This window comes from Talpa europaea, assembly GCF_964194135.1.
Source record: "Talpa europaea genome assembly, chromosome: 5".
In the NCBI taxonomy this organism is placed as follows: domain Eukaryota; kingdom Metazoa; phylum Chordata; class Mammalia; order Eulipotyphla; family Talpidae; genus Talpa; species Talpa europaea.
Window position 1 is genome coordinate 114,746,979 of NC_140071.1, and position 23,176 is coordinate 114,770,154.

The window sequence follows — 23,176 nt, forward strand, 5'->3', positions numbered from 1 at the left end:
CTGGGTCAGGAAAGGCTTTTAATCAGAAAATGCTAGGGCCAGCTTAGCTCATTAGGAAGAAAACTGAATTAGAGGTAGAAGAGATAGAAAGCTGAGAAAGGATGGGGAAAAATCACTTTGATTTCGCAGGTGAGTGATGATAATGGATTAACGCAATGGCAGCAAAAATGGAGAACAGGGGCAGGATTCTAGGATTTTTGAAGCAGATCAAGATTTTGTGACAATGAGATGTGGGGAGGAAGATGGAGAAAGTGAAAATCAGACCAGTTAAGTTTGTGGTGGGGCTTGCATGCATCAACATATGCGCACCAATCTATAAAACACAAAACATTAGACAACAGTTGGTTGTTTTAATTTTTGGCTGCTCTGCGTTTAGGTGGGCAAAGTGGGTAAACTTTCAGAGATATGTTCAGAGCCAAAGAAAACATAAAACTTTGGATTAGTTTTTATGATTTCTGAGATTTCTCAAGGAGCAGCGAAAGCAATCTGATCAAAGACCGGAGGAAGAGAAAGCAACTCAGCTAGTTCATACGTGGCCCCTTCTCCGCTGTCTGAACTTTCCAACCTCCCAGGTACCCCAGAGCCACCGAGCACCGCCCACTTCTTCCCGGCGTTCGTCCTTCCTCCGGATCTCCTGGCTGGCCAATCAGCTGGGACATCGTCATCACCATGCGCCCTCACCGGACAAGTCAGAGACGGCACCACGTGTACTGTGTTGACTGTCAAAGTCCTGGGGAACCCAACACCCGGAAGTTGTGAGTTCTGGGGGACATTTGTGCGCTCCAGTGCCCGGGATCTGCGAATCCCCAACCATGAGCGCCCCGGGCGTGCTGTCCTTTACCCAGCAAGGCTGGGAGCAGGTGCTGGCCAAAATGAAACGGGCTGTGGTCTACCTGGACGCCGCGTGTGCCGAGAGCCTGCACTGGAGCTGCGGATCCACCCGGCTCCTGGAGGCGGTGGGGGGTCCTGCGTGTCACCTGCGGGAGTTCGAGCCCACAGCAGTTGGTGGCGGAGCGGAGCAGCCTAAGGCGGTGTTTGTACTAAGCTGCCTGCTGAAAGGCCGGACCGTGGAGACTCTACGGGACATCATCTGCCGCAGTCACTTCCAGTATTGTGTGGTGGTCACCGCGGTGAACCACGCTGTCCACCTCACGGCTAACCACGTGCCGGCAGCGGCAGCGGCGGAGATGGAGGGACAGCCGGTATTCGAGCAGCTGGAGGAGAAGCTGTGTGAGTGGATGGGCAACATGAACTACACCGCCGAGGTGCTGCATGTCCCGTTGTTACTCGCTCCTGTTGCTCCCCACCTTGCCTTGACTCCAGCCTTTGCTTCCCTTTTTCCCCTGCTACCCCAGGATGTGCATCTCCTTAACAGTATCCGACCCGACAAGAGGAAACTGGGAAGCCTGGGTGAGGTGGATGCCTCTGCGCTGACCTCTGAGCTATTGCTGCAGATCAGGTGCCTGGTGTCAGGCCTCAGTTCTCTGTGTGAGCATTTAGGGGTTAGGGAGGAGTGTTTTGCTGTGGGTTCCCTCAGTCGGATCATCGCTGGAGATCTGGCCAATTATGCCCCTGCCAAGAACAGGAGGAAGACTGCCACTGGCAGGGCATCAGTAATCTTTGTGGACAGAACTTTGGATCTCACAGGTAAGTGGTGTTGCTGTAGAGGGCTTCATATCCATCCACGAAAATAATGTGGCTTTCATTGGTTTAGCTTATATTTTATTGACCTCTTACTGATTATTGAGGATACAGAGAGTAGTTCGATGGGCACAGTCCCTAGTCTCACAGAGTTTATAGTCTAGAGGGGGATAAAGACAAGCGAATTAGCAAATTAGCAATTAAAATTTCTTATGTGTTGTAATGACATCCTTAACATGCAGCCTTTTAAAATAACTACATCTAGCCCAAGAAATTGGTCAATGGAATTATGCTGACAGGAAGAAGAAACACCAATGGGAAACTTTTAGAAATGTCAGATGCCAGTATTCACAACAGCTCTTCACAAAATAATTCTTACTTGCTGGAGACGTGTTAACAGATGACCTAGTGGAAGGGTGGCTATATTACAAAACATGAAATTATGAAAGATAATTGAGTTTAAGTTTCTTAAAAAGAGGGTTAATAAATGAGGCAGAACTTAAATATCACCAGAAAATGAGATTAAAGAACTGTACAGGAGATATTTTCAAGTGTTTGTTAATTTATTCTTAACTCTTATTCAATTGAAGATTGGTCAGATAATTTCAAATCATAATATATTACGGAATGAAAGAATTAGCTCTTAAAATAGGTAAGGAAAAACGTTTTGATACTTGATATATGCATTTATAATCAAAGGTCAACTTTATTGTTATCTATGGCTACTATTATAGCTATAATGTTGCTGGTAGTATAATTAGCTACATCCCAAGTTCAGGGAGAATAATCAGGAAACTGACACTGGTGAGCATTCCCATAGGTCAGAAAGAAAATTGATGAAGTTATAAAAACCAAAATAGGTGTGTGTGTGTTTTGGGCCTTAATAAGATTAATTTTCAGATCATGAAGTAGAATAGCTAAGTGATTTGTATGTAAGTTTATATGTAAGTTTAATTACATTGGAAAAACCAAGTGTTCAGTCTGTCACTGTAATTTAAATATAATAATTGAAACATCACAAAAATCTTGGAGATGAAAAAGATAGCACCCGATGAGTTCTTTGAATGCATGGTATATGCTGCTTATACCTAAATTACTTTATGACAAAAATGTGACAATAGTGTTTTATCATTAATCAAGGTCACGTATTTTTACAACCCCCCACTAACGGGCAAACCCTAATGTCTAGGCATCCTGTGTCATAGTGACAAGTCTTTTATGTCTTTAGCATCTCTTCTTGTAGGATTCTGTTGTACATGTAGAGCAAACAAGGTAAGCAGAACTTGTACTCTTTAACAGCCTTAATATAAAGCAGTCAAGAATGATTTAGAAAATAGGGCACATAGAAATACAAAGTTGCCATTCTGCACACAATTATTTTATACTTCCTCCTTAAACCTCCAGATCTCCCTCTTGGTATTTAGCCCTCAGCATTCCTGATTTTATATCATTGAAAAAGTATAAGTCATGAGAAAATATCCACATCTTTTCATTGTCAAATTTACCAATCTTGCTATGTGTGCTTGACGCATTTTCTTTCCTTCCTTCATATTCAAAAGATGCACTGGCTCTGCTACTTTGCAATGCTAACTATTTCACCTATGCAAACCAGATATCTTCTCTCCTTTCACTTCTCTCATAGATTTACCTCTTACCATATCCCATCCGCCTTTCCTAGATCATAAATTTTAAAATATGAGCATAACACTACCTACTTCTTAAAGTTGTTGTAAGAATTAAGTGGAAAATAAATGTAAAGTACACAATAGTACCTGGTATAATGTAAACTCTCAGTAAATACTAGCTCTTGTGATAAGATGATGACGGTGATGATGATTCCTTGGGCTTCTGCTGTGGTGTTTCCTACCTAGTGCTTCTGTTCAATTAATATGACATGGCACCAAAACAATAAAGATAGAGATATTAGAAAGCAAAATGTTAGCTGATTTGAAGTGGATGGGCTCTAAATAAGTAGATACAGTAAGTCCTCTCCGTTGTTGGTATGATGTCCTCTAAACAGGGTGGATTTTGGAGAAATAACTTGTTTTCATGGGTAAAACAAAGAACTGTCATTGGTCTTGAATTTTTTTTTTTAAAGATTTATTTATTTATACAAGCGCTAGGTACAGTCAGAAGCTTGGGAGGGTGAGAGAATTCATCAGAGCCAGAGCGGGGAACAGAACAGGCAGACTGATGAAACACACTGCTGAGGGGAGCAGCAGGTGAGGCAGGAGAGGTCTGTCACGCCATGTGGGACTCACACCCGGTGGCCTGGGATGGAACCGGCACTGCAGAGGCTGCGGGCAGCTTCACAGCCCAGCGCTCAACCGCTGCGCCACCAGGGGAGGCCCTGGTCTTGAATTTTAATTTGAGTTCATGAGTTCATTTTTTTGTTAAAAGAACTAGTACAAACAAAGAATCTAGATCAGTGGCTAGTATACAGAAAGAAGTCTATAAATGTTTCTATAATTGCAAATTGTTATTATTCACTCATTTATTCTTTCCTTTATCTAGAAAACATATAGTGAGAGCCTACTAGCTGCCAAGTTCTAGCCATCCTGGGTACAAGGTCAACTAGATAAACAGTTGCTGTTATGAAGATAAGGTTTAGCAGAGGGGAGATCTCCTATTCTAAGCTCTACTGTGTCTTAATGTCTATCAGTAAAAGAAAATCTTTTTGATTCTAAAATTTCAGGATAGTATCATCCTATGACATGATTTACTTCGCTATCTACATGTTTATTTATTCATTAAATGTTGGTTGATGCTGCCGTATGTCATAGGTGCTAAGAGTGTCAGAATAGACATAGTGCCATCTTTCATGGAGCATTAAGTCCTACCCGCAAGGCACAAACTGAGCTTTATTAGTGCTACCAACAGCAAAATACTAGGTTTGTATTACTGACTTTTGTCACAGAAACTAATGTGTTATCTTTTCTAGAAGGGCCTTTAATCCACTTTCTTTTTATCTTTGCTTGTCTGATTAAACAGGAGCGGTAGGACATCATGGCGATAGCTTGGTAGAGAAGATTTTTTCAGTGCTTCCACAGCTTCCAGGCCACACCAACGATGTGATGGTGAACATGGTGGAGCTCACAGCCCTCCCCACTGAGGACGAGAATCAGAATGTGGTTGCCCCAGGCTGTCTTGCACAATCCAGGTAAGATACATAAGATTTTTCTCTCATCCTTTTCTCTCTTCCCTTTTTCTTCTCTCCTACTCTAACTATTCTCATAATCCATGAGGAGTTCATCTGGTTGAAAAATTCACAGTGGACAGCATTTAGAAAAAAGCATATTTTCATAGCTTTGAAATAACCACATTCTTTAAACAACCCTGAGCCAAAAAGTATGCTACTTTATAGAGGTGTCATTTAGATGTAATATAAGCTTGTTTCCAGAATCAGTTAATTTATGTGTCTCCATTTCACATACAGTTTCACATGGGGTAAGTCTAGGCTTACTCAATTTCTTTTTCCAGTTGACTTTTTCACATAACTAAAGACGGGTCATGGGCCTCCCTGGTGGCAGTGCACAGACTCCTGCCGCCCGCTGCTCCCCTCAGCAGTGTATTTTGTCAGTCTGCCTGTTCTGCTCTCCTCTCTGGCTCTGGTGAATTCTCTCACCCTCCCACGCTTCTGACTGTACCCCACTGCTTGTATAAATAAATTAATTAATTTTTAAAAAAAGGCAGGTCACATAGCTCTGAAACAGTGCCATCTTTTTATATGTAAATGAGAAGCTCTTGGGCATCAATGGTGAAGTTTTTATTTCTATTTATATTGTTTTCACATGCTTAGAGAAATCAGAGTAAGAAGATGGTGTATTTTATTTTATTTTATTATTTTTTTAAATATTTATTTATTTATGCATACAAGAGCTGGGGTACAGGCCAGAGATGTGGGAGGTGAGTATATTCATCAGAGACAGTGGAGAACAGAACAGGCAGATTGACCAAAGTACACTGCTGAGGGGAGCAGTGGGCGAGACAGGAGAGATATGTCTCACCATGTGGGTCGCTCCCTGGCCTGCCGGGGATCAAACTCATGCTGCAGAGGCTGAAGATTGCTTCATAGTGCGGTGCTTAACCCCTTGCACCACCAGGGAGGCCCAGATGGTGTATTTTATATTATGCCAAGTTTTAAAAATAAAAGAACATTTCTTCAGAAACACGACAATAAAAAGACACAATAGTTACCTTCTATGCTTTGTTATCCAACAATTCCTAGGGGGAGGAAATGCTTCAAGAGCGGGGAAAGTGTCTAAAAGTATTTCTTTTATTTCCATTTTTTAAATAAAACCTTTTGACATTATGGTTTCAAATCTTCACAGTAACAGGTACATTAGGAATTTCCTATCATATTTGGAATTGATTTTCAGCTCCTGAAACTTCCAGCTTTTTTGTAGAGATAATAACATTAGATCCCCAGCATGAGAAGAAAACAAAAATTTCTGTAGTGTCTCTTTTTTATATGCTTATGCACACAATAAAATAGAAGGCATGAGCTCACTCTGGTAGCACATATACTAAGGACTTGACTTCTACAAACCCAGAAGTAATTGTGATTGGAAATACTTTTAGCTGTTCAGTGGGCCATTCAAAAGTTAATTTTAACGGACTTACTATGAGTCTTACTCTGGACTAAGTAATATGAAAGACATAAAGTAATATAAAATATTATCCTTGCCTACAATGATCACTTTCCTTGTTAGGATAGTGAGATTTACACACAGGTACAATGAAAAAACAATAGAAATTATGTAAAATCCAGACTCATGTGTCTGCTATGGTTTAAAATTCCTACAAAGTATTAGATTAATGTGGTCTTTTTCAGCTATTTTATTTATTTATTTTTAAAGAGGCATGTTATTTATTTATTTGTTTGTTTTGTTTATACAAGCACTGGGTACAGTCAGAAGCACGGGAGGGTGAGAGAATTCACCAGAGCCAGAGCGGGGAGCAGAGCAGGCAGAAGGACCGAGGTACACCGCTGAGGGGAGCAGCGGGCGGCAGGAGAGGTCTGCGCGCCATGCGGGACCCTCCTCCGGTGGCCGGGGAGCAGCCGGGGATCGAACCGGCGCCGCGGAGGCTGCGGGCAGCTTCGCAACCCAGCGCTCAACCGCTGCGCCACCGGGGAGGCCCTAATGTGGTCTTTTTAAGCCAATGTGTGCTTTGTGGAAGTGGTGGTATTTGAATTAATTATATCTTAAAGGATTTAGAAAAGGTGAGAGGGGCCTCCCTGGTGGCGCAAGTGTTAAGATGCGACCTATGAGGCAATTCGCAGCCTCTGCAGCACGAGTTTGATCCCTGGCCGGCCAGAGAACAACCCACATGGTACAGCAGACCTCTCCTGACTCGCCCACTGCTCCCCTCAGCAGTGTACTTTACAGTCCCTCTGCCTGTTCTGCTCCTCACTCTGTCTCTGGTGAATCCTCTCACCCCCCGCATCTCTGGCCTATACCCCAGCTCTTGTATGCATAAATAAATAAGAAAAGGGGAGAGGCTAGCCTAGTGTGAACATAGGTATGCAAGCAAGAATGGTTTCGGCCTGATGTGATGAGTTGTGAGGAAGAAAAACCCCAATGCCCTCAACGCTGTTCATATTTTTTCAGGACCTGCTATGCACCAAGCTTTCTTCTAGGTATTTTACATTTCAGTTTTACAATAAACTACCTAATGATATGGTTGTTGTTATTTGCCCATTTTACAGGTAAGGGAATTAAGGCAGAGAAACATCGTTAGTGGGAGGTGAAGCTAGAGTTTGAGTCCAGAATTGTGACTTCAGAGCTGCTGTCTTGATGTCTGTCATATATGTGCAGGGCCCAGAAAGAGTTAGGCTCATGGATAGATTTAAAGAGACAATAAGAGACAAAATAAAATTACCTCATGATTACATTTGGGGAGTTCTGTTTGTTTAACATAAACAAACAACAGAAATCAGTTTTGGCTAATTTCAGCAAAAAATGAAGTTATGAAAGAGGATTGGATAGTTAACAGAATCAAAGGAAGAACTGTTAATCAGATTTTGGATAGCACAACAGAATTCCAGGGGTATAGAAGGTAAAAACTCAAGAAAAGCCTCTTTAAGACCTGGTCATCAGAGCGATGGCATTTAAACTGTTGGCTACCTTGAATCATTCTGCTTAGGATTCAGATTCCAGGGGAAAAGGTAAGACTGGCCTATCTCAGGCCTTGTGCCACCCTTCACCCAGGGGGGTTTGGGAGCAGTTCAGAATGACTGAGAATTATGTCCAGATCATATAACACAGCAAGGGCGGGGGGTGGTTCTTCAAAGGAATATGGAAATATTTATCAAAAGAAGGGGGAAAGGATGCTGGGGAGGAAAAAATAATAGCTACCACTTAATACTAATAGCACATGCTCATAGAGGATTTATTGCTACAGTTTCTGTATGTCATTTCATTTATGAAATGAAGGCATTGACCTGAATGACATGGGTTCAAATTAAAATTTCTTTTCACCTTAGCCCCTGCTGTGACTCAGCTCTGCCTCTGAGCACCCTCTGAGCATTACAAAAGACTAAGTACATGCATATATGTTTCCCCCTCTCAGTTTTATACCATTCCCTCTTATTAGATTATGATTAAGTGTTGTCATGAAATATGAGCTTTCAATGCCATCCAAGTATGAGAGCGTGCTCATAAATATCAGAGGTGGTCATGCATTCCAGAAGAATATGAATGAAGAAGAAAGCTTTAATGAGAACAGGTTTGATGAAATAGTGAGACTAAAAGTCAGGCTGTAGAAGAAAGTACCTGGCATTTGAGATATTGTTGAAGGAATACATGCTGGTAGATGCTGCTTGGGCAGGCTATGTCCATGGAGTGAGATTGCTGGAATAAGAGAAGCCAAACCAGAGCACCAGGAGAAAATAGTTTGAGAATATCTAGACTCAAACATTTAAAGTAGTTTCATTGTGTTAGCAAATGGTATAGCAAAATTGATCCAGCAATTCTACTTTTAAGAGTTTACTTCATAGAGCTATTTTACACACATATAGGATAATATGAGATTAATCACTACAGATTTGTAGTAGCAAGACAGGAAATAAATATCTATCAGCTCGGTAAACTGTGGTATATTCATATAATGGAATAATATTCAGTTATCAAAATGGACTGAAGAATGCAGGAGTTGTTTATATGCTGATTAATAATGAGCTCAGTGACATGCTTCAACTGGAAAAAGTAAGGTATAGCAAAACTGTAAAAAGGGAAATATATATTCACATTTATCTGGTGCATTAAATATATCTGTAAATTGTATAATGATGTTGGTCACGTCTGTAGAGGGGTGCTGAGTGGTATAGGCACACCAAAAAGCTAATGAATGAAGATAGAGGAGGGAGAAAGATGACTTACTACATATATTATTATATTTTTTTGAATTTTCAATCATGTGACTATATCTCCTATTCAGGAAAAAAAAAGGAAAATTAGGTATAAATAAAAACAGTTTGTGCTTTTGAAGTTAACTTAAGGTGGGATTCTTTACTCCTGGAAGGAGTAACTATTAAATATAACTCTTTATCAAGAAATATAACTTAATGACTCTGGCATATTAAATTATTGTACTTTGGGACCTCTACAAAGTTTCTCCCCTATATCAGCTTCCTTTCCTCTGTGAACTATTCTTTCCTTTAAAACTTCTATTAAAATACCAAGACACTGCACTGTAATTGTTATATGTCTGTCTCCCCTACTAGATAGTAAATTCCTTGAGCATATTAACTATGCCTGGCACTCTTTTATATTTTTTAAAGATTTATTTATTTATGCATTCAAGAACTGGGGTATAGGCCAGAGGTGTGTGTGTGGGGGGGGAGGTGAGAGGATTCACCAGAGGCTGAGTGGGGAACAGAACAGGCAGATTGACTGAAATATGCTGCTGAGGGGAGCAGCGGGCGGGTCAGGAGAGGTCTGCTGCGCCATGTGGGTCAGCTCCCTGGCTGGGGATCCAACTCCTGCTGTGGATCGCTTCATAGGTTGTGTCTTAATCCCTTGCACCACCAGGGAGGTCCCTATGCCTGGCACTCTTGAGAGGTGCTAGTGAATTGAATAAAGCAATGAAGAAATCTTAATATTATATCATAGGCCAAGTATAACAATGATGACCATATCCATGAAAAGCTTTATCTAATTTATTTTACCTCGTAAGTCACTGTCCAGCATTGTTGTTTGGTTTTAGGATCTATATATATCTTATTTTTTCCATTAAGTTTCTGCAAAACAGGAATTTTCTATGAACTTTCCCCCATATACACCTAATTGTTTAGGACACTGTATGCCTGAATTTTATCAGTCATTTTATTAGGCAATATTAAATGCATTATTTTGATTTTAAAAGCAGCTCTACAAGGTGGATATTATTCTTTTTTATAGAATTTGAGAGAAATAAACCTAAATAACTTGCCCCAAGCCAAACTTTCCCTGAGTGGTTGAATTAGGTCATTTAAAGAAATTGCTTTTTATTTCCAAGGCACATTTCTTTTCTACTCTACTATGCTGACTCTCTGAACATGCTTACTTGAATGAATGTTTACATAAACCAATGAATTCAGAAACTGTGGATATTCTGATTTATAAAATGCATTATTTTAAGTTTAGTTGTTAGTTTTTATTTTGGTGATGGGGCATTTTCCCCCTTAGATTATAGAATAATGGAATAAACAGATACATTTTTTAAAAGATTTATTTATGCATACAAGAATACAAGAACTGGGATCTAGGTCAGAGGTGGGGGGGGGGGTGAGAGGTTTCACCAGAGACTGAGTGGGGAGCAGAACAGGCTATTGACTGAAACACACTGCTGAGGGGAGCAGCAGGTGAGACAGGAGAGGTCTGCTGTGCCATATGGGTTAGCTCCCTGGCCAGGGATCAAACTCTGGGCACAGTGGCTGGTGATAGCTTGATAGTGCTGAAACTTAATCCCTTGTGCCACTGGGAGGCCTTGGGTAAACAGATCTTATAGAGAAATCTGCTCTGTGGAGACAAGTGCCCCAGTGGTGTTTCCTTCTTCCCATCGCCTGTGGTTGTTTTTATTTTTATATAATACCATATTTTATTGAAGGAACATTGCATTTTAACATTATGGAAGTTTCGGGGGTACATCATTATAAATCCACATCTGTATGCACTGCATTAAGTTCACAATGATGAGCTATTTTTTGTTAACTTTCCTGCTCTGTACTTAATAGTATATATTAAGTCACAAAGAAAAAATTGTTAAATTACCTCTAAAGACTGAAAAAAATTTTCCTTCTCTCTCCTTGGTTCCCAAATACCAATTAAATATTACTATTATGGTGACAATAATGTTTGTAGAGGGAAGAATGTGAATTTTTCTTAGAGCAGAATCAGAGGTACTACTTCAGTCAAATATATGAACTTGAATGTCAGTGTTTAGTAACTTTATACTTAGTGTTGACTTTGAGGCCAAGAGTCAGTGCACCCAAGAGTGTGCCATCACATTGCAGAGTTATGAATAACCTCCTTATTGGTATAGGCTGTTGGCATCTCCTCTTCCCTGCTTGGACCTTCCTGCAAAAAAGTTGAAAAAAAAAAATCTTTTCAAGTAAGCATTCAAATCAAATAGGAGAAAGCCTTCTCTTTTCTTCGCATGCAACTTGCTATATTCACCTTTTTTGAGGAATTCTAAAGTCATCTGATCACAGTTACAGCTTTAGAAAACAGAATTAATGAATAATTTGTGGCTAGTGGGATAAAATAAAGCAGTGTTCTTTTCTGAAAATGAAGAGACAAAAACATCCGTTTTAAAAAAAGCTAAATAATTTAATATGCCAGAGTCATTAAGTTATATTTATTGATAAAGAGTTATGTTTAATAGTTACATTTTTCAGATTCTCTCTTTAAATGCATATTAAGAAAAAAGGAGATTAGAAGTTAGAAAGTCTCATTCTATAATTGCTCACATATTGCAACTTTGTCATGGTATTTGTTAGCAAAGGAATGTGTAGGCAATCCTCAGAATCATTTTCATATTGAAAAATTTAAAATGGTTTGTGGTCTCTGTGTTGTGAGAACACTGAACTCTGGGTCATTGTGGCTTTGGGAGCCATAATTTTAATGGAAACTATAGCTCCTTTAAACAAAGCCTAGAACCCTCTGTAGTTAATTAAAATGGAAAAGGAGGATTGGAAAGACTCACTATATTTGAATGACAAGTTCTTAATTAGGTTGATGTTCACTGCCAAGTAAAAGTCAATAACAAGTCTAAAAATCTAACTACTGGCCAGTTAGCCAACCACAACCTTTATTGGGGTGCTTCTTAATCTTATGTTGCAAACAGTATATTCAAAAGGATGCCAGGATTGTCTTACTGCTCTGGCTCTGGCTTCTCTCCTCGCACATCTGCAGATGTTCTTGTCTAAGGACCCTTTTATTCTGACTTGTCGTAACAGTGGCACACTGGGATTATGGTTGGTGGTGAGGTGGCTGGGATTAATAGGGTAGGGATTGATGTCCTTCTAGCAAAGCTAGGAGAAGAAAGTAACAATTATGGAGGAGTAAATGGCAAGTTAAAAAGACCTGGTGGCTTAGGGGTTAATTAAGTCTCAGTGCTATCACTGCTATGGCTTGAGTTCGATTCTCAACCAAGGAGCTAACCCACATATGGCTCAGCAGACCTCGCCTGTCACTCCTGTCTTGCCTGTTGCTCCCCTTAGCAGTGATGTAATAGTAAATCTGCCTGTTCTGCTCCCCACTCTGTCTCTGATGAATCCCTTTACCCTTCCACACCTCTGGACTACACCCCAGTTCATTTACAAAAAAATAATCTTGGAGGTCCGTAGTAGGCAAGGCCTGAAATCCAGTATGTCTGTTTTGGTTAGACAGCATGGGTGGAAATATGTATGTGAACCCTCCAAGCAAGTGAATGTGTGTTATAATTAACTTACTCAAAAATATTTATGACTACAGTGTGCCAGGCACTTGATGAATTCAAGAGCTCAGCAGCCCTCAAGGAACTTAGTCTAATGGGAGAGACAGAAAACAAATAAGTGAATATATAATGTCAACCAAAGATAAGTGCTATTGTTGGCAGACTGCAAGAGTTGAGGGTTGTTGGTTCATATGAGAAAAGATTTCAGACAGCACCAAGGTGAAGTAAGCTGTAGAGTTTATTAGAAAAAGTACAAGATAATAAACAAGGCAATGGGCAGTATGGGAAAGCTAGAGATGAGCTACTGGACTCTAGAACAGAAGGACTTTCATGGTTCCCTTTTTCCCAGTTGGGTGGAGTCTCCTTCCCTCCCCCATCTCTTCCCTGACTGCTGGCCTCTGGCCTCTACATTTTTGCTGTTGCTGGGTCTGGTCAGTACTGTTCTGGTGATTCTTAGGCTCGTCCTCACATGAAACTGCAAGCTTAATTGAAAAAAGGTCTCAGAGAGAGAATGGATCCTGCCCATCATAGTTGTTTCTAACTTTCTGAGGGTCTGGTTGCTAAGTGTCTGTGGGCACCTGCTGGATGGGTGAGATTCCTTCCTGGCGGGTGCTCAGGCACCCCCTAGAGCTGTCCCTGAAACTATGAAGCAAGTAAAGCAAGGTTAAGAACCAACAATGACTAGGGATATGGAGTGGTGAAGAGTATGGAGGAGATAGAAAAGACCTTTCTGGGATATCTTTCAAGTCAAGACTAAAGTGAAGGAAATTGTAAGCCCTGTGGTTATCCAGCTTAGGGAAAGAACTAGTTGTTCAAAGATAGGTATTGTGTTGTGATTTATACCTTTCCTCTAAAAATAGCTAATGCAGTTGAGAGCTTCATGTATTTATTTTTTCCATCTGCCTATCTTCTTAAGCTAAACAAAAAAGTGTCTTTACATCATCTGCATATTTTCTAACTGGATTTTTAAAAATTGTTGAGTTTATATAAGCCTTTGTCAGATAACTGGTTTGCAAATATTTGCTTCTAGTCTGTGGCTTGTCTTTTCATCCTTTTTACAGGGTCTTTGCACAGAGCAAAAATTCTAAAATTTTGATGAAGTCCAACATCAATTTTTCCTTTTGTGGATTTTGCTTTTGTGTCAAATTTTAGAACTGTGTTTCAACATAGATTCTGAAAATTTGATGTGATTTTTTTTCTTAAAGTTTACTGTTTGATATTTTACATTTGTCTTTGATTTATTTTGGGTAAATTAACTAAAAAATAAAATCCTGGACCTGTTTTACACCTTAATTAGATAAAGGTCAAGGACCTTTTTTTTTGGTCTATGCATGTCCAAGTGCTTCAGTACTATTTATTTTCCCTCTACTGAATCATTTGGCACCTTTGACAAAAATCAATTGAGTATATTTGCTAGGACCTATTTCTGGGTTCTCTATTCTGTTCCATTAATCTGTGTGTCTGTCCCTCAACCTATACTACAGTCTTAATTACTGTAGCTAAACACTACATCTCAAAGTCAGTTAGACTTATTCCTCCCACTTTGACTTTTTTTAAATTGTTTTTGCTATTGTTTAAAAAAATTCTGCTGAATAATTTAGAGATCACTTAATTAAATAATTCCTTCAGGCAGCAGCCCATGTAGTAAGTAGAAAGGCACAGCAAGAGGTCTCACAAAATGGAATGTTTTTATAGTCAGGAGGAGGATGGGAGGCGGTTATTAGCAAAAGGAAAAAAAAAAGTTTATTTCAGGCAAAGATACCTTTCCTTAGGGGAAGTGGTTTTATTCTGGAGATTACTTCAGTCTTGCAAACCAGGAAACTCCAGATAGATTATTTTAAAATTCTACATTTGAGAGAGACTGAAACTCCAGATAGGTGTGGTAATAAGTCTTGGTGGGGCTTAGCATAAATAACCCCATTTTGATCCTCTTGTTTCTTTCTTTCCTCCCCCTCCTTCCACAGCCCAGTCTTCCCTCCCTCCTTCTTCCCCTCTCTTCCTTTCTTTTAATTTAAAAACAATTCCTTGAAATTTTTTGTGTATAGAATAATACATACAAATTTTTAAAAATTCATTTATTTATGACCAGTGTATCTTTTATTTCCTTTTGAGCCTTATTGTCCCGAGTAGTACTCACAGCATTATGTTGAGTAAGAATGGTAACAGTTCTAGTCATGTTCTGTTTCCACCCTTAGGGGGAAGGCATTTATTCTTTCATCATAGTAAGTGTAATACTCTGTAGGTTATTTGAGTATACTCTTTGTCCTCCAAGGTGTCCCTTTCTTTCTTTTTTTTTTTTTCAAAGATTTATTTATTTATTTATACAAGCACTGGGTACAGTCAGAAGCGCGGGAGGGTAAGACAATTCACCAGAGACAGAGCGGGGAACAGAGCAGGCAGACCGACGAAATACACTGCCGAAGGGAGCAGCAGGTGGCAGGAGAGGTCTGCGCAACATGTGGGACCCTTGCCAGGCAGACGGGGATCGAACCAGCGCTGCAGAGGCTGCGGCAGCTTCACAACCCAGAGCTCAACCACTGTGCCACCAGGGGAGGCCCTATTTCTATTTTTTTGAGAGTCTTTTATCATAAATAGATGTTGAATTTTGTCAAAGCTTTATTTTGCATCAATTGACATGATCTTTTTCTTTTTTTTCTTTTTTTAAGATTTATTTATTTATGCATACAAGAGCTGGAGCCAGAGATGTGGGGGTGAGAGGATTCACCAGAGACAGAGGGGAACAGAACAGGCAGATTGACTGAAGTACACTGCTGAGGGGAGCAGAGGGCAAGTCAGGAGAGGTCTGCTGCGCCATGTGGGTTGCTCCCTGGCCAGCCGGGGATCAAACTCCAACTCGTGCTGCAGTAGCTGCGCATAGTTTCATAGGTTGCGTCTTAACCCCTTGTGCCACCAGGGAGGCCCTGCTTTTTCTTCTTTAACTTGTTAATATGGTACATTATATGGATGGATTTTCAGATTTTTTTTCTTTTTTAAGATTTATTTATATACATTTTACATCATAGATTTTCAGATATTAAACCAACGTTGCATCCCTGGAATAAATTGTACATGGTCATGGTGTAAAATTTCTTTTTATACTGTTGAATTTCTTCTGTTGAATATCATTTGATGAGAAGAATTGTAATTTTATTAATATTTCAACACAGTTCTATATTTCCAGTTTGCCAATAGAGATGATACAAATGCCTTAACAAAATATATAGGAGTTAAGATGGTATGTAGTAAGAGCAACATAAATTCATATTCAACTTAAACGAAAACCTACACAAAAATTTAGTTTAGAGTGGACCAAGACGATAATAATTCTAACAAATCAAGTTTTCCCAATTTAGTACCTTTAAGACTTTACATATATGTATATACAGATAACAGTGCCATTCATAGTGAATAGAGTGCTAGGTTCTGGAATCACTTTATAATAATAGAGTAATAGGTTATGCTGATTTTGAAATAAGCGTTCTTTATGGAGTAGAGTGACAGAACTAGTAAATTGAACAGATGAGTTTGCTTCTGAGATCCTCTATAAAACTGTCACTAAGTCTTTATTGTAGAATTTCTTGACACATGAACTAATCCCTAACTTTCTGAGTCTTGAATTCAAGCCAAAACACACAAATTTAATCCAGCCGAGAGTCGAGTTCCCCACTGGAGCAAGTGCTAGCCTTTGGACTGGGTCATGAAAGTAACCTAAAGGAACTCAAAATATATCCTGTAGAGTCAGAAGAATGTGTATTTCATTTTTAAGTAATCTAATATAATTGTGTTAGTGATTTAAGATCTGCATATTGAGTTACTCTATTTATCCATATGTAAAATAGTATTTCCTATCATTCATGAGCTGGTAGAAAGTAGGAATAAAAAAATGTTTATCTGAAACACATGCAATTTGCAGCAACATGGATGGCGCTGGAAGGGATCATGCTCAGCGAAATAAGCCAAAAAGAAAAAGAAAAATACCGGATGGTCTCACTCATAGCAGGAATCTAGAAAACTTAAATAAGGGACCAGGAAAATGAATATAAGAAAGTGAAAATCAAAATCAACAAAAAACTATGAACCAGAGACACTTTTAGGGGGGCGGGGGCGGGAGGGGAGGGATTGGGGTCAGAATGGGGGGCTGCAATTGTATGGGGAATATAACAATAAAATTTATAAAAAAAAAATGTTTATCTGTACTGAGATGAAGTTCAGTTACCTACAGTTATTTTATGTGATGGTTAGACTGTCATGTTCTGGTCTATTTTTTAAGAGGTTTCATGGGCCTTTGGTAGTGCAAAATGAAGGCATCATATGGGAGAAAGAAATAAGGAACTAGAGTATGCTTTGGAAAGAAGTGAAACTTTGATTATCTATTAGTTGAAGATTGTTCTATTATTTTAGACAAGTGCTTTTGTGCACTTGTTTATCTTGGAGATAAACAGTATTTTATTCTAGATTTTGTTTAGTTTTCTTGACACATGGTTGTGATTTCAGTACTGTTAGATATTCTAATACATTTGTAATCTGGAACCAATCATAGATTGATTTTCTATTGGATAGATTTTCTATTAATGATAAACTGATATAGAAGGATCCAAAAACCAAAAACATGCAATTCACAGCAAGAGTTTTGTTAATTTATAGTTCATAACAGACAGTACATTTATTTATGCTTTAAAAATGACAACCTTTTCCCCAGTTAGAACAATAGAAGTTAAATGTGCACAGTGCTTATTCTTGCTAAGTGAATTAATGAAAGTCACTTTCCTTCGTGTTGGTGACACACAAGGGGTAGAGAACAGTAATTTGCCTGAAGTACGGCTGAATCCATGATTGCAGTGTTTATTTATTTTTCTTTCTACTGTTTCATTCCCCAAATATACTCCACTGTGATATTTGAGGTTAAGAGTTTAAAATTAATCTTTTTAAAAGATGATCTCTTGCCATTTGCTACAATATGGATGTAATTGGAGAGGATTATGCTAAGCAAAATAAGTCAGAAGGGGGAAGACAAATACCAGATAGTTTTACGTATATGTAGAATATAAAAAAACAAAGCAAAGGGTCAGACAAAAATGAAACCAACAGCAAACCGTTGATACCTGACTGCAAAACTGAGGCAACAAGGAGGGTGGTGTGGTGGGAGCAAAGGGGACTCAATGGAGCGTGGTGGAGAATTATTGGGGTTTGGAGCTGGACATGGTGTGAAAACATGCATTTGTAGTGGTTTAAATGTATAACCCCTAAAACAGTTACGATGATGTAAACCAAATTTACCTCAGTAAACATAATTGGAGGAAAACAAAATATAAAAAATTACAAAAAATAAAAATAAAAAATCTTCCCCCCCCCCCAGTTGTTTTACATGCTTAGGTGTTTATATACCTACCTTCTGACTGAATGTAAGCCCCTGAGTAATCAGGGTCATGTAAATTTACCATTATGTTAATTCTCTGATATGATAACTTACAGTTTCTAATGGATTATAAATCACACCATGCCCAGCAGTGTATTTCATAGGTCTGAGAGTATTTTTTAACAAATATGTCAGTGGATATGAAACTTCATTAAAACAAACTTCTTTGGTTATTGAACCACCAGAGACTGTTTCTGTTGATGTGGGTTTTTAAATTTTTTGGTGTCCTTGAGCAATATTTGTACATTTTTGCTATTTGGTTATTACTGTGGCATAGTGAATTTTCCACTAAAACTTTATGATCTTCAACAAGGGACTTAATTTAATCTCTCATAGTCTAGTATATTTCTTTTTTTTAAGATTTATTTATTTTTTATTTATTTATACAAGCACTGGGTACAGTCAGAAGAGCGGGAGGGTGAGAGAATTCACCAGAGCCAGAGCGGGGAGCAGAACAGGCAGAAGGACTGAAGACACTGCTGAGGGTAACAGCGGGTGAGACAGGAGAGGTCTGAGGCGCCATGTGGGACCCTCCTCTGGTGGCCAGGGAGCAGCCGGGGATTGAACTAGCGCTGCAGAGGCTGCAGGCAGCTTCGCAACCCAGCACTCAACTGCTGCACCACTGGGGAGGCCCTTATAGTTTATTTCTTAAAAGAGAAGTGAACTAGTTAATTTCTAACGAAGACTACAATTGCTTTATAATTTCCATGTGCTGTGCTCAGAAAATAAACTCTGGAGCATGAAGTACACGTGTACATTGGTTTTATATTTATATTGTGCTCTGTTATATCTCCAGCCTCAAAAACAGGTCCTAATACATAGTCAGCACTCATATTTGTTGAATAAATGAACAAAGCACAACATAATAAGAATCTTTATTTATTTATTTATTTATTTTAATAGAGGCATGCTTATTTATTTGTTTGTTTGTTTGTTTGTTTTTGTTTATACATGCACTGGGTACAGTCAGAAGCACGGGAGGGTGAGAGAATTCACCAGAGCCAGAGCGGGGAGCAGAGCAGGCAGAAGGACCGAAGTACACTGCTGAGGGGAGCAGCGGGCGGCAGGAGAGGTCTGCGCGCCATGTGGGACCCTCCCCCGGTGGCCGGGGAGCAGCCGGGGGATCGAACCGGCGCCGCAGACGCCGCGGGCAGCTTCGCAACCCAGCACTCAACCGCTGCGCCACCGGGGAGGCCCCATAATAAGAATCTTTAATAACAAGAAATGGATATTGTGTTCACATAGTTTGATAATGTTTATTTTTTTTAGAGATTTATTTTTATTTATAGAAGCGCTGGGGTACAGGCCAGAGGCATGGGAGGGTGAGAGGATTCACCAGAGACAGAGTGGGGAGCAGAACAGGCAGAAGGACTGAAGACACTGCTGAGGGTAGTAGCGGGCGAGACAGGAGAGGTCTGCTGCGCCATGTGGGTATCTCCCTGGCCAGCCGGGATCAAACCCACGCTGCAGAGGCTGTGGACAGCTTCACAGTGCTGCGCTCAACCTGCTGCGCCACCAGGGAAGCCCTTGATAATATTTAAAAGTTAAATTTTAACTGCATACTTTGAAAGCATTATAATAGAAAGCATTTAAATTCCATTTGGCAGGTTATTTTGTAAGACCGATCATTTATACTTTTACTCAACTGTGCAAGTAATAGTAAATCTGATTGAAACCCTCCCATCCCTTGGCAAAATCCTTTAGGGCTCTCCATTGCCCCAGTTAAGGCAAAACTATTGTTAGTTCAGTTAAGAATAAAACTAAAACTTTAGAAAGTCTTCCTAGATCTGCCCCCTGCTATTTTTTCAGTCTTCGTTTTCTCTATCTTTTTCCTGATTCTCCCATTCCTCCCCTCCTACACGCTCATGCACTTGGCTATAGTTACACTAAATGTCTTACAGGTCCTCAGTGTCCTGTTTTCTCACCTTTTAATCATCCTCTATTTTGCTCTTAGCCTCTCTGCACCTTTGCTTTTATCTTTGCTGCCATAGATAGCACCCTTTATATACTACATTAGATAATAATGCATTAGCTTATAAATACTATTTTAATGTGTGTTCTCTCCAACTGGACCTGTGGACACTTGCTGAGAGAAGGTCTGTATCTGATTTGTTCATCCTTGTACACTGTTGCACATCCGGTAGCTGGCATAGTCTGTGGCCCATGGAATGTTAGTGGATTGCGTGCCACCCATGGGCCCGGGTTGGTGACTTTTTTTTTTTTAAAGATTTATTTATTTATTTATACAAGCACTGGGCACAGTCAGAAGCATGGGAGAGTGAGACAATTCACCAGAGCCAGAGCAGGCAGGAGCGGGGAGCAGAGCAGGCAGAAGGACTGAAGTACACTGCTGAGGGGAGCAGCGGGTGGCAGGAGAGGTCTGCGCACCGTGCGGGACCCTCCTCCAGTGGCCGGGGAGCAGCCGGGGATCGAACCGGCACTGCAGAGGCTGCAGGCAGCTTCGCAACCCAGCGCTCAACCGCTGCGCCACCGGGGAGACCCAGTTGCTGACATTTTGATAAAGCCAAAATACTTCGTTCCTAATGTCCTGCCACTTCCACCCCCAAATTCATTAAATTAAATTCTATTTTAATACCATGTAGTTTGAGTAAGTGACAAATGTTATAAGTGAAATCAAATAGGGATTTGGAATCGGGAGTACCATGTGGCCAAGGAGGGTTACCTTGAACTGTACCTAGAACAGAACTGGCATTTTGTGGGTGTTCAGTAATATTTGGTGAATTAATGAGACCCAATCAGTGATCATCTGGTGGAAGAGGATTCTAGGCAAAGGGAATAGCAACTGCAAAGGCTCTGAGATGGGAATAAACTTGACCCGTTGAAAAGGGCTAACATTAGGTCTCTGTGAATAGGGTCTAACGACTGAAGCAGAGGAGGTAAGTGATGAACTTATAAATATAAGAATGCACCTAATTATTTAAATATGTTGGTCAAAATAAGGAGCTTGGCTTTTAGTATAATGGTAGTAGGAAGGATGGAAGGGTTATGAGCGGACAAATATGATCTATGGCTTTAGGATGTCATTTTAGTTCCAACCATCATCAATTCTGTTTGGACTGTGACAGTAGCCTCTCGTCCAGTTCTTAGGTCCCTTTTCTACAATGAAGCCTGAGTGATATTTTTATTACACAAATCTGATCAGGTCAGTCTGTGCTTAATACCCTTTAGTTAGCCCTTGGAAAACTCTACAATCCCTCATGTGGGTTACCAGGTCTTGGATAATTTCATGTAAGCTAAGGACAGAGTCAGAGTTGATCTTTATGCTCTATTAGTTTTTCATTTCCTTGAAAGAGTCTCAAGTTCTCAGATTCTGCCCATGATGCTACCCTTGTCTACTCTGTTCTTACATCATTCTTCAACCACGCTAATTTCTACTTCTTTTTCAGGCCTCACTCTCAAATCCTTAGCCACCCTCCACCCTCCAACCCTACACCCAGGCCAGGATAGGTGTTTCTCTCTTCCAAAGTCCCATACTCTGGTTCGGTCACCTCTGCGGGAGCACCCCCAGTTGTAGCTTGCCTGCTAGCTAGTTAGCTCCATGAGGGCAGGACACTGGACCATGACCACTCATGGCTATGGGTACAGCTACTCCCTGAGTGCCCACACATAGGGTGTGCTTATATTCTGAAGAAAAGGTGAATGAAGGACTTCTTTCCAGTCCCAAAGTTCTGCTTTAATATCCTTTTGTGTTTAGTTGCTTTCTCTTCTATTGAGATGAAGTTTAATGGATAATTTTGTTAAAGATGAGGTAATTGTTTTAAAAGGTAGTCAAGAGGAAAGATGACTCTTGAAACTTCTGTGAATAATTAGCAACCCTACCTTCAGAGCTCATTTAGCTCCCCACTGATGGAGGCCATTATTCCCTGCTGTGAAAAACTGTGACTCACATTGCTCTGTTGAAAATTAGTTGAAGATGTTTGTTTGTTCGTTTTTGTTATCATGATGTTTCTGCTGGAACACTGTGACTGTTAATTGCATATCCTGTGAGTAAGCTTCACTTCCCGAGCAGGCAGTGTAGAAGTCCTTTCTCTGAGTTAGTCACAAGATAATGATGTGCATTCACATTTCATTCTCAGTCTCTTAATCGCATGCTTCCACCTGATTGAAGTAGTACCATGTCTCAACAGTCAGCCACCTTTGAAAAATTAATGTTGTCCTCTTTATATTTTATTTGGTGATGAATATTTCCTGTTAGTTTCCAACAGACTGCATTTGACATTTCATACATGCCAAACCAAGGCAACTTCTAAGATTTCATTCACAGTTGAGTAATTCTGGTGAATAATGAGCCAGGAATTAACTGAAAGAACCATATCCTCACATAGAGAAGTCTCCTGAGACTTAAGAAACTAATCTAGCAGTTATTGTGTTTATTGTTGGCCTGTCTTGTCATAGGTTTGGTCTTTCAGGATACAAGAGAATCAGTTTTATCAAAAAAGGATATATTCAGTATGTATTTGACATTTTATGTAGCTACTGACAATACTGAAATTAATTATATTTCATAGTAACAAATTGGATCTTTTCATAGGATGTTCTATTTTTATATGATATGTTCCAAGGAATCTGCTGAAGGAAATATAATTTTACTCAAATAGCTCCAACAAAATAAAAATGTACCTCACTGAAAAACAGGACTTTAAAAACATGAGTGAAAGGGTAGAAAGTCATTTAATCTATAAGCTGTTAGGAATATTTCTTTTGTTAACTCTATTACTATTACTGCACTTGTGATCAAGAAAAGGGTTTTAATAGAAGAATTAACAGTACAGGATATTCACCCATCTTTGTTTTGAGATTTTCTTATTGTATTTTTTCTTCTTTTTTTTTAATTAAGATTTTCTTAATTTATTCATACAAGAGCTGGGATACAGGCCAGAAGTGCGGGGATGGGGGGAGGGTGAGAGGATTCACTGGAGATGGAGTGGGGAACAGAACAGGCAGATCCACTGAAGTACACTGCTGAGGGGAGCAGCAAGCGAGGCAGGAGAGGTCTGCTGTGCCATGTGGGTCAGCTCCCTGGCCGGGGATGGAACTTGTGCTGCAGAGGCTGCAGACAGCTTCACAGGCTGCATCTTAACCCCTTGCGCCACCAGGGAGGCCCTGATATTCACCCAACTTTTGCTTAGTGTTACAGTTAATCATATCCATACATGTATGCTTGGAGCATCAAGGCAT

General features: G+C 39.9%; 1 protein-coding gene across 2 annotated transcripts in view; it reads left to right on the forward strand.

Annotated features, from left to right (window-relative positions):
• The first annotated feature begins 760 nt into the window (after nt 1–760).
• SCFD2 (sec1 family domain containing 2) overlaps nt 761–23,176 on the forward strand; it is a 331,701-nt gene continuing 309,285 nt past the window's right edge. For both annotated transcript variants that reach the window (XM_084233421.1, XM_084233422.1), the window contains exons 1-2: nt 761–1,647; nt 4,633–4,801. In XM_084233421.1, coding sequence (XP_084089547.1) covers nt 813–1,647; nt 4,633–4,801 — 1,004 coding nt within the window. In that variant the 5' untranslated portion in view covers nt 761–812. The remainder of the gene's footprint in view (nt 1,648–4,632; nt 4,802–23,176) is intronic.